At 47.3% G+C, this 15,502-nt stretch overlaps 1 protein-coding gene across 1 annotated transcript; it reads left to right on the forward strand.

Moving 5' to 3' along the window:
- Window positions 1-6,017: 6,017 nt before the first annotated feature.
- Window positions 6,018-7,847, forward strand: LOC116695598 (putative claudin-24). The gene has a single exon (XM_032525978.1). The coding sequence runs from the start codon at window positions 6,168-6,170 to the stop codon at window positions 6,840-6,842; it is 675 nt and encodes a 224-aa protein (XP_032381869.1). The 5' UTR covers window positions 6,018-6,167; the 3' UTR covers window positions 6,843-7,847.
- The last annotated feature ends 7,655 nt before the right edge of the window (window positions 7,848-15,502 follow it).

Below are 15,502 nucleotides of genomic sequence, written 5' to 3' on the forward strand. Positions count from 1 at the left end.
CAGATACAGTATTAGGGAACCACTAAGGTCTATATAAAAGAGACTTCAGATACAGTATTAGGGGACCACTAAGGTCTATATAAAGAGACTTCAGATACAATATTAGGGGACCACTAAGGTCTATATTAAAGAGACTTCAGATACAGTATTAGGGAACCACTAAGGTCTATATAAAAGAGACTTCAGATACAGTATTAGGGGACCACAAAGGGGTATATAAAAGAGACTTCAGATACAATATTAGGGGACCACTAAGGTCTATATAAAAGGACTTCAGATACAGTATTAGGGGACCACTAAGGTCTACATAAAAGAGACTTCAGATACAGTATTAGTGTTGTGAACTGTGAGACCCAGAACACAGAGATACAACGGCAGGATAATGAAAAGGGTTTTAATGATAGTAGTAGTGAATCCAAGAGAGCAGATGACCGATCGGAGGGATAGTGGAAGGCAGCTGGAGGGTCCACGAAAGAGTAAGTAACAATCTGGCGCCGACGAGGTGGTTAGCCCGGGCTTATGAATGGCAGGAGTTGATGAGATGATGGGTGACAGCTGAGCGGATGATGAACAGGTGATAGTAACCACGCCCCCTTGGCAGGAACGCCCTCACAGCCAGCCAGAGAGACACAGCAACACAGAGGAGAAGTAGGCCAAAGGTTGGGGGAGGACAGCGGACCACAACAGTACCCCCCCCTCAACGGGTGCCCCCACGCGCCCCACCGGGCCTATCGGGATGGTCCCGATGAAAGTCAGTGACCAGTTGTGGGTCCAGGATAAACCTACGGGGGATCCAAGACCGCTCTTCCGGCCCATAGCCCTCCCAGTCCACCAGATACTGCAGCCCCCTACCACGCCGTCGGGAGTCCAGGAGCCGACCGACAGTGTAGGCCGGGTGGTCGTCAACCAGGCGTACCGGCGGAGGCGGATCCACCGGAGGGCAGAGGGGACTGGTGGACACCGGCTTCAGTTGCGAAACGTGAAACGTGGGGTGGACCCGCATGGTGGCCGGCAGCTTCAGCCGGACAGCCACAGGGTTCACCACCGCCTCAATCTCAAAAGGACCCAGGAACCGGGGGGAGAGTTTCCGCGTCTCGGCGTGCAAAGGAATGTTCCTGGAAGACAGCCATACCTGTTGGCCAGGCTGGAACGGGGGAGCTGGGACCCTATTCCTGTCCGCCCCTCTCTTATTCCGGTCAGCGGTCCGAAGAAGGGACTCCCGGGCCTCCGTCCACACCCGGCGGCAGCGGCGAATGTTGGCCTGGACAGAGGGCACAGACAGGTCCTTCTCCTGTGCTGGAAACAGGGGGGGTTGGTAACCCTGGGCCACCTCGAAGGGAGAGAGCCCCGTGGCGGTGGTAACCAAGGCGTTGTGCGCATACTCAATCCAGGGCAAGTGGTCAGCCCAGGTGGCGGGATTCCCGGCCGCCACACAGCGGAGGGACGCCTCCAGATCCTGGTTGGCCCTCTCCGTCTGGCCGTTCGACTGCGGATGGTAACCTGAGGACAGACTGACAGAAGCACCCAGCGCAGTACAAAACTCCTTCCACACACGTGATATGAACTGTGGACCTCTATCAGAAACGATGTCCACAGGTATTCCATGGAGACGGAAAATATGTTGGACTAGGAGGTCAGCCGTCTCACCGGCCGTGGGTAATTTAGGTAACGCTATATAGTGGACAGATTTAGAGAACCTATCCACCACAGTCAATATAGTGTCATTACCTTTGGACATGGGCAAGCCGGTGACGAAGTCCAGCGCCACGTGGGACCAAGGGCGGCTGGGGACAGGCAGCGGCAGTAGCAGACCAGCGGGTTGTCGATGTGAGGCTTTACCCCGCGCACAGACGGAGCAGGCCGCCACGTAGGCACGAACATCGGCTTCCATCGCTGGCCACCAGAAGTGCCGTTTCACCAGCGTCGACGTCCGGTGCCTCCCAGGATGACAGGAGAAGCGGGCGGTATGGACCCACTGAAGCACTTGGGACCGCACAGGTGCAGGCACGTAGAGCCGGTCAGCCGGACCATCACCAGGTCCAGGATCCAGGGCCTGGGCAGCTGTAACTTGCGCCTCGATCTCCCAGCGCACAGCAGCGACGACACAGGAGTGTGGCAGCACCGTCTCGGGCTCGGCACAATCCTCCGGGTTGTCGAATTGCCGAGACAGTGCATCCGGCTTCACATTCCGCGACCCCGGACGGTAGGTGAGAGTAAAGTTGAACCTACTAAAAAACAGCGCCCACCTGGCCTGCCGGGATGACAGCCTCTTGGTAGACTGGATGTAAGCCAGGTTCTTGTGATCTGTCCAGACCACAAACGGCTGCTCAGCCCCCTCCAAACAATGGCGCCACTCCTCCAGCGCCACTTTGACCGCAAGCAGCTCCCGGTTGCCAACATCATAGTTCCTCTCGGCCGGAGACAATTTCTTGGAGAGGAACGCACAAGGGTGGAGCTCCTGGTCGGAGGGAGAGCGTTGAGACAGGACAGCACCCACTCCCGACGCAGAAGCATCCACCTCCACCACGAATTGGAGCGAGTGATCGGGGTGCTTCAGCACAGGAGGGGAGGTGAACAGAGACTTCAGACGCTCCATAGCCTGACCAGCGACCGGAGACCAGAGAAACGGGACCTTAGGGGACGTGAGCCTAGTAAGGGGAGCCACCACCTGACTAAAATTGGCAATGAACCGGCGATAAAAATTGGCGAAGCCCAGAAACCGTTGTAACTGTTTACGGGTGGTGGGTGTGGGCCAATCAGTAACCGCCCTTGTCTTAGCTGGGTCTGCCGAAACCTGACCGCTCTCAACAATAAACCCCAGAAACGGGACGGACTGGCGGTGGAATTCGCATTTTTCGGCTTTGACGAAGAGTCTGTTTTCCAACAGTCGTTGGAGGACCTGGCGGACATGGGACACATGGTCGGTTAAAGAGGACGAAAACACCAATATATCGTCGAGGTAAACCACTACAAACCGGTTGAGGAAGTCCCTCAACACGTCATTAACCATAGTTTGGAAAACCGCTGGGGCATTGGTAAGGCCGAATGGCATGACGAGATACTCGAAGTGACCTAACGGAGTATTGAAGGCCGTCTTCCACTCGTCCCCCTGTCGGATGCGGACGAGATGGTAAGCGTTGCGGAGATCCAATTTGGAGAACACCGTAGCACCATGTAAGGGCTCGAACGTAGAGTTCATAAGCGGCAGGGGGTACGTGTTTTTCACCGTAATGTTATTCAGTCCGCGGAAATCGATACAAGGGCGCAGTGATTTATCCTTCTTAGCCACAAAGAAAAACCCCGCCCCCAAAGGAGACGATGAAGGACGAATAATACCAGCAGCGAGGGAGTCAGCGATGTAACGTTCCATGGTTTCCCTCTCAGGCCGGGACAGGTTATAAAGCCGACTCTTAGGGTACGGGGAGTCGGGTTGAATGTCAATGGCGCAATCGTAAGGTCTATGTGGAGGCAGGGACATAGCCTTTTCCTTACTAAACACCTCTGCTAGATCGAGATATTCGGCAGGCACAGAGGTTAAGTCGGAAGGTAAGGCCACAGACGCGGGGACGCTCTCGGTGGGTGGAACAGCCGAGCCCAGGCACTCGGCGTGACAGTGATCACTCCAGCTATGGATAACATAACGCTGCCAGTCAATTTGGGGATTATGCAGTTTCAACCAGGGGAAGCCGAGTATAAGTGGGGTAATAGATGCGGACATGATTTTGAATTGGATGATCTCACGGTGATTTCCAGATAATATCAACGTAATAGGTACGGTTTGCTGAGTCACTCTGGCGAGTGTATGGCCGTTAACAGCCGTAACCCGAATAGGACTGGTTATAGGCTCTACGGGAATGCCAGCCCGAGCAGCAAGACCACCGTCGATAAAATTGTCCTCTGCACCAGAATCAATCAGCGCGGAGAGGGGAAGGGAAAGCGTCTGGTGTTGTAATGTGGCAGGAACCAGTAACTGGGGCACAGTGGGCAAAACGTTAGTTGTAGGACCCGCTAACACGCCCACGTTAGTTAGCGAGTCACGTCTTTTGGCCGATTCGGACAGTCAGCGACACGGTGAGAAGGATCGCTACAGTACAGACACTCACCGGCCCGCATGCGGCGTTGTCGTTCAGTGGGGGAAAGGCGAGCCCGACCCAGCTGCATTGCCTCGTCTTCCTCCCAGGTGGCACGCACCGGTGCGTTTGAGAGCGACAATGGGGAGCCAGATGGCCGAGACCCCGACGACCTAGCAGTCTGGTCAGGAGGGAGAGATCGGCGGCCCCTCGTATGTTTCCTCTCCCGCATCCTGCTGTCTATACGGATAGCAAGAGACACAAGGTCATTAAGGGTGGCTGGCTCGTCCCGAACAGACAGTTCATCCTTAACAACATCACTCAAACCGTGAAAGAATGCACCCCGTAACGCCTCCTCATCCCACTTAGAGTCCGCAGCCAACGTCCAAAAGTCAACCGAGTAATCCGCCACTCCTCCTGTCCCCTGACGGAGAGCAAGCAGCCGCCTCGAGGCACCCCCCACATGGTCCGGATGGTCGAAAACAGTCCTTAAATCCGAAGAAAAAGAGTCAAAAGTTATACCTGAGAGCGGCCGATTAGCACAAACCGCTTCGGCCCACGCCAGAGCCCGTCCCCTGAGCAGTCCCAAGGCGTAATGAACCTTAGCAGACTCGGTAGAAAACGACCACGGCCGTTGTCGGAAAATAAGTCCGCACTGGAGCAGAAATCCGCGACATTTATCCAGGTCACCAGAGAAAGGTTCCGGCGAGGTGATGGGAGGCTCACGGAGGGGTGCGGCGGCCGCCATGCCTGCGGGAACAGACGGGGAGACAGAAGGAGCAGAAACAACAGACAGTTTAGCGACTTCAGCTGTGAGCTGGGTAACCTGTGTGATCAGCTGTGATTGTTCTCAGGAGTGTTGAGCAGCTGGTCGTGTTGTCCCAACAAACACACCCTGCGATGGATAGCCCGCTGTGTTCTGTTATCCTCAACCTGCGGTATCCCTGCGGAGTCCATTTTGGCCAGATTGTTCTGTTGTGAACTGTGAGACCCAGAACACAGAGATACAACGGCAGGATAATGAAAAGGGTTTTAATGATAGTAGTAGTGAATCCAAGAGAGCAGATGACCGGTCGGAGGGATAGTGGAAGGCAGCTGGAGGGTCCACGAAAGAGTAAGTAACAATCTGGCGCCGACGAGGTGGTTAGCCCGGGCTTATGAATGGCAGGAGTTGATGAGATGATGGGTGACAGCTGAGCGGATGATGAACAGGTGATAGTAACCACGCCCCCTTGGCAGGAACGCCCTCACAGCCAGCCAGAGAGACACAGCAACACAGAGGAGAAGTAGGCCAAAGGTTGGGGGAGGACAGCGGACCACAACAATTAGGGGACCACTAAGGTCTATATAAAAGCATCCAAAGAACACCATGTCATTGGACCTTTAACATTTGCATTTAAAGCTCTTTCTCTGAGCCTTAAAAATAACAAAATACCATCAATGTATCTACCCAACAGGTTGTGTGTTGTTCCTCCCATAATCCTAAAAATAGGATACTATATTGCATAATAAATAGCATAATTAGGTGTAAAGGACCTATAGCCGACCACTTTTCTTGTCTATTACGTTTATCTTGGAGTCCACTACAATTAAGTCACTAGGAGGCATCAGGTTATCAGGTTTTGATTTGAAATAGTGTCTCAAGGCCTCGGACCCTTCATCATGTGCCATGTGGCTATGGAGACTCCACATAGTGGCCTTAATGCAGAAACCAATATTCTGTATTTGTGCTACTTTCTTTAGGACCTGAGTACTTTCCTGAACATAGGAAGGTTGCCTGGTGACACTGCAGGGGGGGTGGGTGGGGGCTTCAAACAGAGAAGTGTGCAGTGATAACATCTGTCTGTGTTTGAACGACATCCTGCGTGCATGCGGCCTCGCGGCGGCTGAATGAGGTTGTTGTTTGCAGCGCCAGCCAATCACTTTCTCCGGACTGATGGAAGGAGGGGGGGGGGGGATCTAGGAAGGGCGTCCGGAGCTGGCAGCCTGCTCAGGATATTCCCTGGAAGGAGTGAAGGCTGGCGAGGAGTGACGGGGGGGAGTTTGAGAGCACACTCAGAAACAGGGCAGCCTGAGAGTCTGAGGACCGGCGCTGCCATGGAGCCAAGCACCCAGGTTCTGGAGCTGTTGGGGCTGTTGCTGTGCGGGGGGGCCTGGCTGTGCTCACTGGCCACCACGCTGATGTCCTGCTGGCTGACGCTGTCCACCGAGCTGCTGGCCACCGAGACCTACGAGCTGGGGCTGTGGCAGACCTGCGTGGTGCAGGAGCTGGGGGTGCTGGAGTGCCGGCCGTACGACGGCCTGCTGGGCCTGCCCCCCGACATCCAGCTGGCCCGCATCCTCATGTGCGTGGCGTTGGCCGCCGGGCTGCTGGCGCTGCTGCTGGCCGTCCCCGGCATGCACGCCATCAACAGCTGCCGCGGCCAGCTGCAGGACCGCCGCTGCAAGAGGGCACTAAAGATGGCAGGGGGGGCACTGAGCGTTGCAGCCGGGATCCTGGGGCTGGTCCCGGTGTCCTACATCGCCCACCTTACGGTCCAACGCTTCTTTGACGAGTCGGTGCCCGATGTGGTGCCGCGCTGGGAGTTTGGGGACGCTCTATTCTGCGGCTGGGCGGCGGGGGTTCTTCACCTGGGGGCCGGAACGCTGCTGCTGACTTCCTGTTTGTGTTCGCAGAAGGAAAACTGTAACACACCTGTCCACGTCCCCCTGATGAGGGTGGGGGCGCAGCTGGGACGATCCCCCATTGGGACCAGATCTGTGTACGTCTGAGACCACATCCCATCAGGGACGCCACCAGTCCATCTTCAAAACAAAGAACACTTTCCAGTTTCACAAAACAAATTCAGGCTTCTGTTCCTCCGAAGTGCAAAAGTAACAGAGAATAAAAAGGTATGTTTTCTCAATGAAGTTCTGAATGAGTTTTAGAAGCTAGAAGACAAAAGGGTCTATTTTAAGATCATTATTTAACCTTAATGAGTGGTTTTCACAGACGAAACTACTATGTGGATAATGGATGAATCAATTTTTTTTTAAATGGGAAAACAGAGAAACTCGTGGAATGTCAGCTTGTTAAATGTGAGTATGTTCTAGTTTTTTCTGTCCTCCGGGACATGAAAGAGTTGTGGACAAAACGAAACACTTGAGGACCTCACACCTCTTGCGAGTCCAACCTCTGAATCATGACTGCATTGAGAAAACAAGCCTTTTTATTGGTTGTTACTTGTTTTTTTTTAGCATCACAGAGAATAATGGACATGTTTATGATGAAGCCCTGTTTTAGTCCCCCCCCCCCCCCCCCCCCGAGAAAAAAAAAAACTTTAGAGATTTCAAGTTTTGTGGATTTAAACAAAGTTTGCACACTTTTTTAAACATATGTTAAACTGTTTAAATGAGCCCATAAATATATCTCATATTTTTATCATTCAGATGTTTTTGTTTTCTGGAACCAAAGAGACAAAACGTGCTGCTGTTTCCTGTTTTTATTGCTTCTGTCGCTGCGATAATAACTTCAGCAATAAATCAAATCAACAAACAAGTCAGCGCTTATGTCTTTGTAGAAATATCACTTTTGACCTTGAGCAGGAAGAAATTACTATGTGATTATAAAATAAGAATCCAAGTATGTACGCAGTCTGAGACAAAAGGTGGTTTTATGATTAAAAAGAGAAGAAGCTGCTTCACATTCTATCAGTATTATGATTATGGTGCTTTGAATGAGGCTATAGTTCTGATTGTGAATAACTATGCTACTCAATAAAAGTAAAGGTCACATGATATTGACGCCTGCATGTTTTTTGGAAACTGTGTGAAAAATGATTTTTGAACGAATGGAGTTGATGAATTATTATAATTTTTTTGCTCTGATGTGTCCTTCTCAAACATGTTTGAGTATGAAAATGAATCTGCAGACAGGAGTCTGAGTGCCAGCGTCTCATTGGCTCTTCTCTGCAGCCAACCAATGAGAGCTGAGAGCTGTCTTTGTTCTTGTGTCACAATCAAGTCATTATATGACAATCTTCCTCCAGCCGCTGCTGGCTCCACATCAGTCACCACGGCGACCGCATCACGTGACAGGTTCGACAGGGAGGTAATTCACTCAAAGAGTAACTTTGGTTATCCCAACCTGGACCTTGTTTTACCCCCCCCCATCAAATAAGATGTAGGCTAATGGCCTTGAATGTTAATGATTAGATCCTGTGATTGTTGTCATTAGTCATATTATTGTTGTTACTATTGTTATCAAAAGTCATCAAAAAATCATTGAATGAAAAATGTTCGACAGCTATGTTTATAAACTTATAAAAGATTAATGAAGTTTAATATAGACTATTAAAGTTCACAACAAGTTTCATTTATATATTGTTTGTATAAGATGATTCTCTGACGTCCCGTTCCCCTGTTTTTTACAGTGTGTTTGGGGGACAGGCAGCTAGCAGATAGTGAGGAAATGTTTTTTACAGTGGGTTCAGGGAAGAGGCAGCTAGCACATGGTGAGGAGATGTTTTTTACAGTGTGTTCTGGGGACAGGCAGCTAGCAGATAGTGAGGAGATATTTTTTACAGTGGGTTCAGGGAAGAGGCAGCTAGCAGATAGTGAGGAGATGTTTTTTACAGTGTGTTCTGGGGACAGGCAGCTAGCAGATAGTGAGGAGATGTTTTTTACAGTGGGTTCAGGGAAGAGGCAGCTAGCACATGGTGAGGAGATGTTTTTTACAGTGTGTTCTGGGGACAGGCAGCTAGCAGATAGTGAGGAGATATTTTTTACAGTGGGTTCAGGGAAGAGGCAGCTAGCAGATAGTGAGGAGATGTTTTTTACAGTGTGTTCTGGGGACAGGCAGCTAGCAGATAGTGAGGAGATGTTTTTTACAGTGTGTTCTGGGGACAGGCAGCTAGCAGATAGTGAGATGTTTTTTACAGTGTGTTCTGGGGACAGGCAGCTAGCAGATAGTGAGGAGATGTTTTTTACAGTGTGTTCAGGGGACAGGCAGCTAGCAGATAGTGAGGAGATGTTTTTTACAGTGTGTTCTGGGGACAGGTAGCTAGCAGATAGTGAGATGTTTTTTACAGTCTGTTCTGGGGACAGGCAGCTAGCAGATAGTGAGGAGCTGTTTGCTCTATGTGACAGCAAATGTTGTAGCCTAAAAAACGTGTGTCAGCACCTTTAATTTTCACCAGTCAAAGGAAAAACTTTTACTGAACGGAAACGAACGTTGCCCATTCGACTATTTACGTTACAGGGCAGCTTGTTTTGTCTCGCTTCATTCAGGACCAATGTCAAAAACTGTGGTTCCCATCAGTCACTTAGACACAGAACCATGGGAAAATAGAGTCCAGGTTGAAAAAAAACTTAGAAAAACCACTTAGCGAGTGACTACTTGTGTTGATTAGAAACATTTTGTCATGATGCCGCCAGAGATAATGGTCCTCACAGCGCTACATAAACACACTGAGCGACACACTCCCAGGACAAACATGAAATAGACGCCGCTGCAGGGCCCGAAGGCTGCTCTTTAATTACCATTTTCCTTTTTGGGACAATGGAGCTGCAAGTTACAAAAAAAACGCTGGTTTGGGAAATGAGTGGACAGACAGGACGTGAACCCCCTCACTCGCGCATTGTTTCACAGCGGCTCTCATCATGAAGCCAAAGAGGGAAACGCTGCCACCCTCGGCTCGCTCTGCCAGCACCGCCAACAGCTGCTCTGATCTGATTCACAGATGGCTTCCAGGGCTAATTAACTGTGGTTTCATCCACAGCACTGCATCTGAAAAGTAAAAAAAAAAAAAGCTGTCAGACCAATGTACTGCAGTAGAAAGTACAAGATGTACCTATGTACTAAAGTACAATGTAAAAGACAAATATATATCTGCTATGCCTAATGCAACCACAAGGTTGTGCCTCCTTATTATTATAGAGAGTCGAAGTCACGTCCATTCCGTTGGACCTCATGGGACCCATCTTTCAGCAAAAAAATAAGCGGGGAGGGGGCAAATTTCTTTTTTTTAACTCATTTGAATTGAGCCTTGGATTACAAATATGATGTTCCTCAATTTAAAAGATCATTTTTCAACTGAAGAAAGTCTTAGTTAGCTGTAGGTTTGTTGTATGGCCATTTAGTTTAGTGTGAAAGCGCTCATTGAACTCCATCTCTCATTGAACTCCATCTCTCATTGAACTCCATCTCTCAGTGGACTACATCTCTCAGTGGACTACATCTCTCAGTGGACTACATCTCTGTGAACTACATCTCTCAGTGGACTACATATCTGTGAATTACATCTCTCAGTGAACTCCATCTCTCAGTGGACTACATCTCTCAGTGGACTACATCTCTCAGTGGACTACATCTCTCTTTGGACTACATCTCTTAGTGAACTCCATCTCTCACTGAACTCCATCTCTCACTGAACTCCATCTCTCAGTGGACTACATCTCTCAGTGGACTACATCTCTCAGTGGACTACATCTCTGTGAACTACATCTCTCAGTGGACTACATATCTGTGAATTACATCTCTCAGTGAACTCCATCTCTCAGTGGACTACATCTCTGTGAACTCCATCTCTCAGTGGACTACATCTCTAAGTGGACTACGTCTCTCAGTGAACTACGTCTCTCAGTGAACTCCATCTCTCAGTGGACTACACATCTCAGTGGACTACATCTCTCTGTAATCTACATCTCTAAGTGGACTACATCTCTCAGTGGACTACATCTCTGTGGACTACATCCAGCTTTAATTTGAAATCATTGTGAAATCTTGTCTATTTGTATGGGACCACTCGAGTGAAGTATCTTAAATACAGCACTCGTTCATTAGATGATTTAATCAGCATCATCTCCGCCTGAAGATGACTTTAGGAAATCCTTTTTTAGAGTTTCTGTCATCTGTTTTCAAAATGTCTCTAATGATCACTAATCCTAATTAATGATCCCTTATTGATTAGGACACTCACATGAATCCCTTACAGCTGATCCTGTCTACGTTACACCACTCCCTCTCCGAGGGAAAGCCTGAACTGCACTCCGTTAATCTAACAGCTTTAGATACTTTCAGATGACAGTTCTTCACCCCCTTCTTTTCCAGTGAAGAACATGCATCTCCAGATGTGCTGATGTTGGTGTTTGTGAGGAACTGAAGGATGAGGTGTTTCTTTATGTGTTGAGAAAATCCTTCTGAAGCTAAATAAAGCCTTTTAACAAGCATGGGTCAGCTGGGAAATGCATCGGCACAAAGCTGAAAACAGGCTGTTTACAAAAGCCTTCACTTGTTGTGGTGTTAGTACTTTAACTGTGTGTGTGTGTGTGTGTGTGTGTGTGTGTGTGTGTGTGTGTGTGTGTGTGTGTGTGTGTGTGATGTTCCCTGGGAAACAGAGTGTGGACTCCCAGCATTGTAACAGTCGGGAACAAAAGATTGTTTTCATCTGTGTCCAACAGCAGCAGAAGAGCGGAAGTCATTGAGAGTCAGATGGGACGATGTGTGTGTAGAAACCAGCAACATGTCTCCATTGGCTCGAAAAATGCAAAGCAACCACAAAGAGACGCAAAGAGACGTAAAACTGCATAATGTCGATGTTTTTACATTCATTTGCACTGACTATTGACTATTTTTGGTACTTTTAATGGCATAACCATTTATAACTCAGGTCATTTAGTTATCTTTGTACTGGCAGGGACCTGGGCCCAGATGGGACAAACAGACAAACAGACAGACAGACAGACAGACAGACAGACAGACAGATAGACAGATAGACAGATAGACAGATAGACAGATAGACAGATAGACAGTAGACAGATAGACAGATAGACAGATAGATAGACAGATAGATAGATAGATAGATAGATAGATAGATAGATAGATAGATACAGTGGGGCTCAAAAGTCTGGGCACCCCTGGAAAAAACAATCAGCACCATGGCTTCTTCTAAGCAGTTGTCTAGAAAACTGAAACTGAAAATAGTTGACGCTCACAAAGCAGGAGAAGGCTGTAAGAAGATAGTAAAGGGTTTTCAGATGCCAATGTCCTCTGTTTGGAATGTAATTAAGAAATGGCCGTCATCAGGAACAGAGGAAGTTAAAGCAAGATCTGGAAGACCAAGAAAGATATCAGACAGAACAGCTTGAAGGATTGTGAGAAAAGCAAGTCAGAACCCACGTTTGACTGCACGATCCTTCCAGAAAGACCTGGCAGACACCATTCCACTATAAAGAGATACTCGTACAAACATGGTCTTCATGGAAGAGTCATCAGAAGAAAACCTCTTCTACGTCCTCACCACAAAAATCAGCGTTTGAAGTTTGCAAATGAACATATAGACAAGCCTGATGCATTGTGGGAACAAATTCTGTGGACCAATGAGGTTAAAATAGAACTTTTTGAACGCAATGAGCAAAGGTACGTTTGGAGAGGAAAAGGCACAGAGTTTAATGAAAAGAACCTCTGTCCAACTGTCAAGCATGGGGGGGGATCAATCATGCTCAGTGGCACAGCGAACATTTCATGAGTAGAAGGAAAAATAGATTCAACAAAATTTCAGCAAATTTTGGACGCTAACTTGATGCCATCTATGAAAAAGCTGAAGTTAAAGAGAGGATGGCTTCTACAAATGGATAATGATCCTAAACACACCTCAAAATCCACGGTGGATTACATCAAGAGGCGTAAACTGAAGGTTTTGTCATGGCCTTCACAATCTCCTGACCTCAACATAAATGAAGCTCTATGAATAGACCTTAAAAGAGCAGTGTGTGACAGATAGCCCAGAAATCTCAAAGAACTGGAAGACTTTTGGAAGGAAGAATGGGTGAAGATACCTCAAACAAGAATTAAAAGACTCTTGGCTGGCTACAAGACTCTGCAGTAGGGCTGTAGTCAAGACCACCTTTGTCGAGTCCAAGTCAAGTCCAAGACCAGGACTAGTCGAGTCCAAGTCAAGTCCAAGACCAGGACTAGTCGAGTCCAAGTCAAGACCGAGTCCAAAGAGGTTTGAGTCTGAGTCAAGACCGAGTCCAGAGAGGTTTGAGTCCGAGTCAAGACCGAGTCCAGCTCAGAAAAAAAGGTCTTATGCATGACAGTATCAAGACAATCCATTTGGGTTATTTGTTGATATAAAAGCAAAAACAGTGGCAGAACAGCCAGGATTTATGAGTATAGCCTTTCCCCTTGATATCATATGGTGATACCCTGCAGGGTGCCCAAAACCTTTGCAGATGCCATTTTTTTGTTTTCTGTTATTTTAAAAGTGTAAATGATGAAAATAAAATCTAACTTTTTGTGACATATTATACGAATGTCTAATCTGTCATTTGATGCCTTTTGGAGAGTAAATAGTGAACACTTTTGATATCTTACATAAAGGAAACTGATCAGGACTATTTATCTCATTCCACTAAGCTCTCTCCTTAAACCTTGAGTGGTCTTCCCGTCACCCATGATAAAAAACAACAACATTTTGTTCACTTTTTTTCAACATTATCACCTTTTCCGACATTTTTGTTGCTTTTTCAATGTTGCGGGTTCTTTTTTGACGTTTTTTCCAAAGTTTTTTGATATTGTAATGTTGACATTTTCAGCGCTTTTTGCGACGGCCCATTTTTTGTGACAAAAAGAAATTAACTGAAAACGGGTCAGATTTGACCCAAGGACAACATGAGAGATAAGGCACATCATGGGAATACATTGGTTCCTACAGAGCTGACAAGGTGGATGAAAACGTTCATTTCAAAGGTCACCAAAGCATTCATACATGCTCCATTTACTAGTTTCTTAGAGAAACAAGGCCTTTGAAAAAATGCATTCTATATCCATTACCAAGCAGATTTCTGTCAGTGTTGCTAGATAGAGCTGATGAACTTTTGAAGAGACTTCTGAGGTCGCAGCTTAACCTATTGTTCCACCAGACGGAGGATGTGACACTTCAGCCCTTCAAGATTTAAGACCTACACACATTTCAATCTGAACAATCCACCGATCAGTTTTCCCAGAGTCCATGTGTGTATGGGAATATTCAAATGCATTAAAAACCATGCATGTTCTCCACGTTGACTTCCAGTACTTACAGTATCCAAATATGTCCTTTACGTTCTTCTTACAGCACATCTGTTTATATATTATAGCTGTAATCATTTGTCTCAGTTGGTGTTTTGTTTCCAGAAGATACATTTACATTAACCCAGTTTTATAAACCTCTCCTTTACTGTATTAACTTATGTTGGAGGGTAATCCTTTTTCTTTGGGGTCAAAGGTACCATTTGTGACGTATGCATCCATTTTGGGTCTTGGGATTGTTTTCGGTTGGACATTTTTTGTTGTTGGTACAATAGCAATTACCTCAGTCCCACTATTTATGTATTTTCAGAAAATGTTGCAACCAGTATTCGTGCTTATCAATTCATTTAGCTCATCTTTTTCATGCAAGCTGTTGGGTTTATAAACTTTATGAAACTATCATTAAAATGACATCATAGTAGGTTCATTATGTATTATACCTGTAACCACAATCGTTTGAAGGCCTGTTATGATGCTAATGACATTTTTAACAAACATTTGTACATTTTGTATGAGAGTTATTACTAGTAATACTTCATTAAGTAGTGCGATGGTTTTTTAATACCTTACCCTTTCTTTTGGATTTCAAAATCTGGTTCAATATTAAATGTATAACAACTTTTTTCCTGTATTTCAGCTTTTGACATTATTTTTGCACTGAAGCGCAGGACAGGTGGGTGATGTGTTCTGGGGACAGTCCACTTGGTGGCAGTGTAGTTCTGTTATCATGATGCCAACAGAGAGCACCAGCACACATGACTTCTGACCCCAGTGACATTTATTTTTCCATCACTAGTTCATTTTCTTTTTCTGAGATGCCCAGAGGAGGGCCTGGGGCCCTCATGCTAGATCATGCTCATCGACTGGGCAGAAGTGGACACTAGGTGCGGATCTTCTCAAGCACTAACTTTAAAAAGAGATTCTGTGTTACAGATACAATCACTAGAAGGGTTTATTATTTTAATTTTGGACTTTGTCGACATTTCTCACTAATCAATCAAACTGTCTGTCCAAGAGAAAAGCCAAACGATACATTAACATTGCCTGTGCTATGACTTTTCATCAAGAAAGTAGTGTGATGTTTATTGGCAAAAAATGCCTTCGGAGGACATGTCTCACGGTTGGAGGGATGTCTTACAGCCCGAGGATGTAGCTATGGATATGAAATGAAAACGTGGGACTTACTGTCTATGCTTTGAAGGGTGTTTGCCGCGGCTGGTTGGCTTGTCTCCGCGCCCGGCTGCAGCCGCCTGCTTCCGGCCACTCTACCAGCGATGCGCCGCTCCTCTCCAACGAGCCTGTGGTAAGGTAGCAGGCGGGGCTTAAAACGGCCGAAAACAGCCGAAAACAGCCGAAGACCAGTCGGCGAAGAGCCGTCCCT

Source organism: Etheostoma spectabile, chromosome 2 (genome assembly GCF_008692095.1).
Source record: "Etheostoma spectabile isolate EspeVRDwgs_2016 chromosome 2, UIUC_Espe_1.0, whole genome shotgun sequence".
NCBI classification, from domain to species: Eukaryota; Metazoa; Chordata; class Actinopteri; order Perciformes; family Percidae; genus Etheostoma; species Etheostoma spectabile.

Coding starts and splice junctions, on each gene's coding strand:
- LOC116695598 (XM_032525978.1), top strand. CDS start 6,168: ATGGAGCCAAGCACCCAGGTTCTGGAGCTGTTGGGGCTGTTGCTGTGC.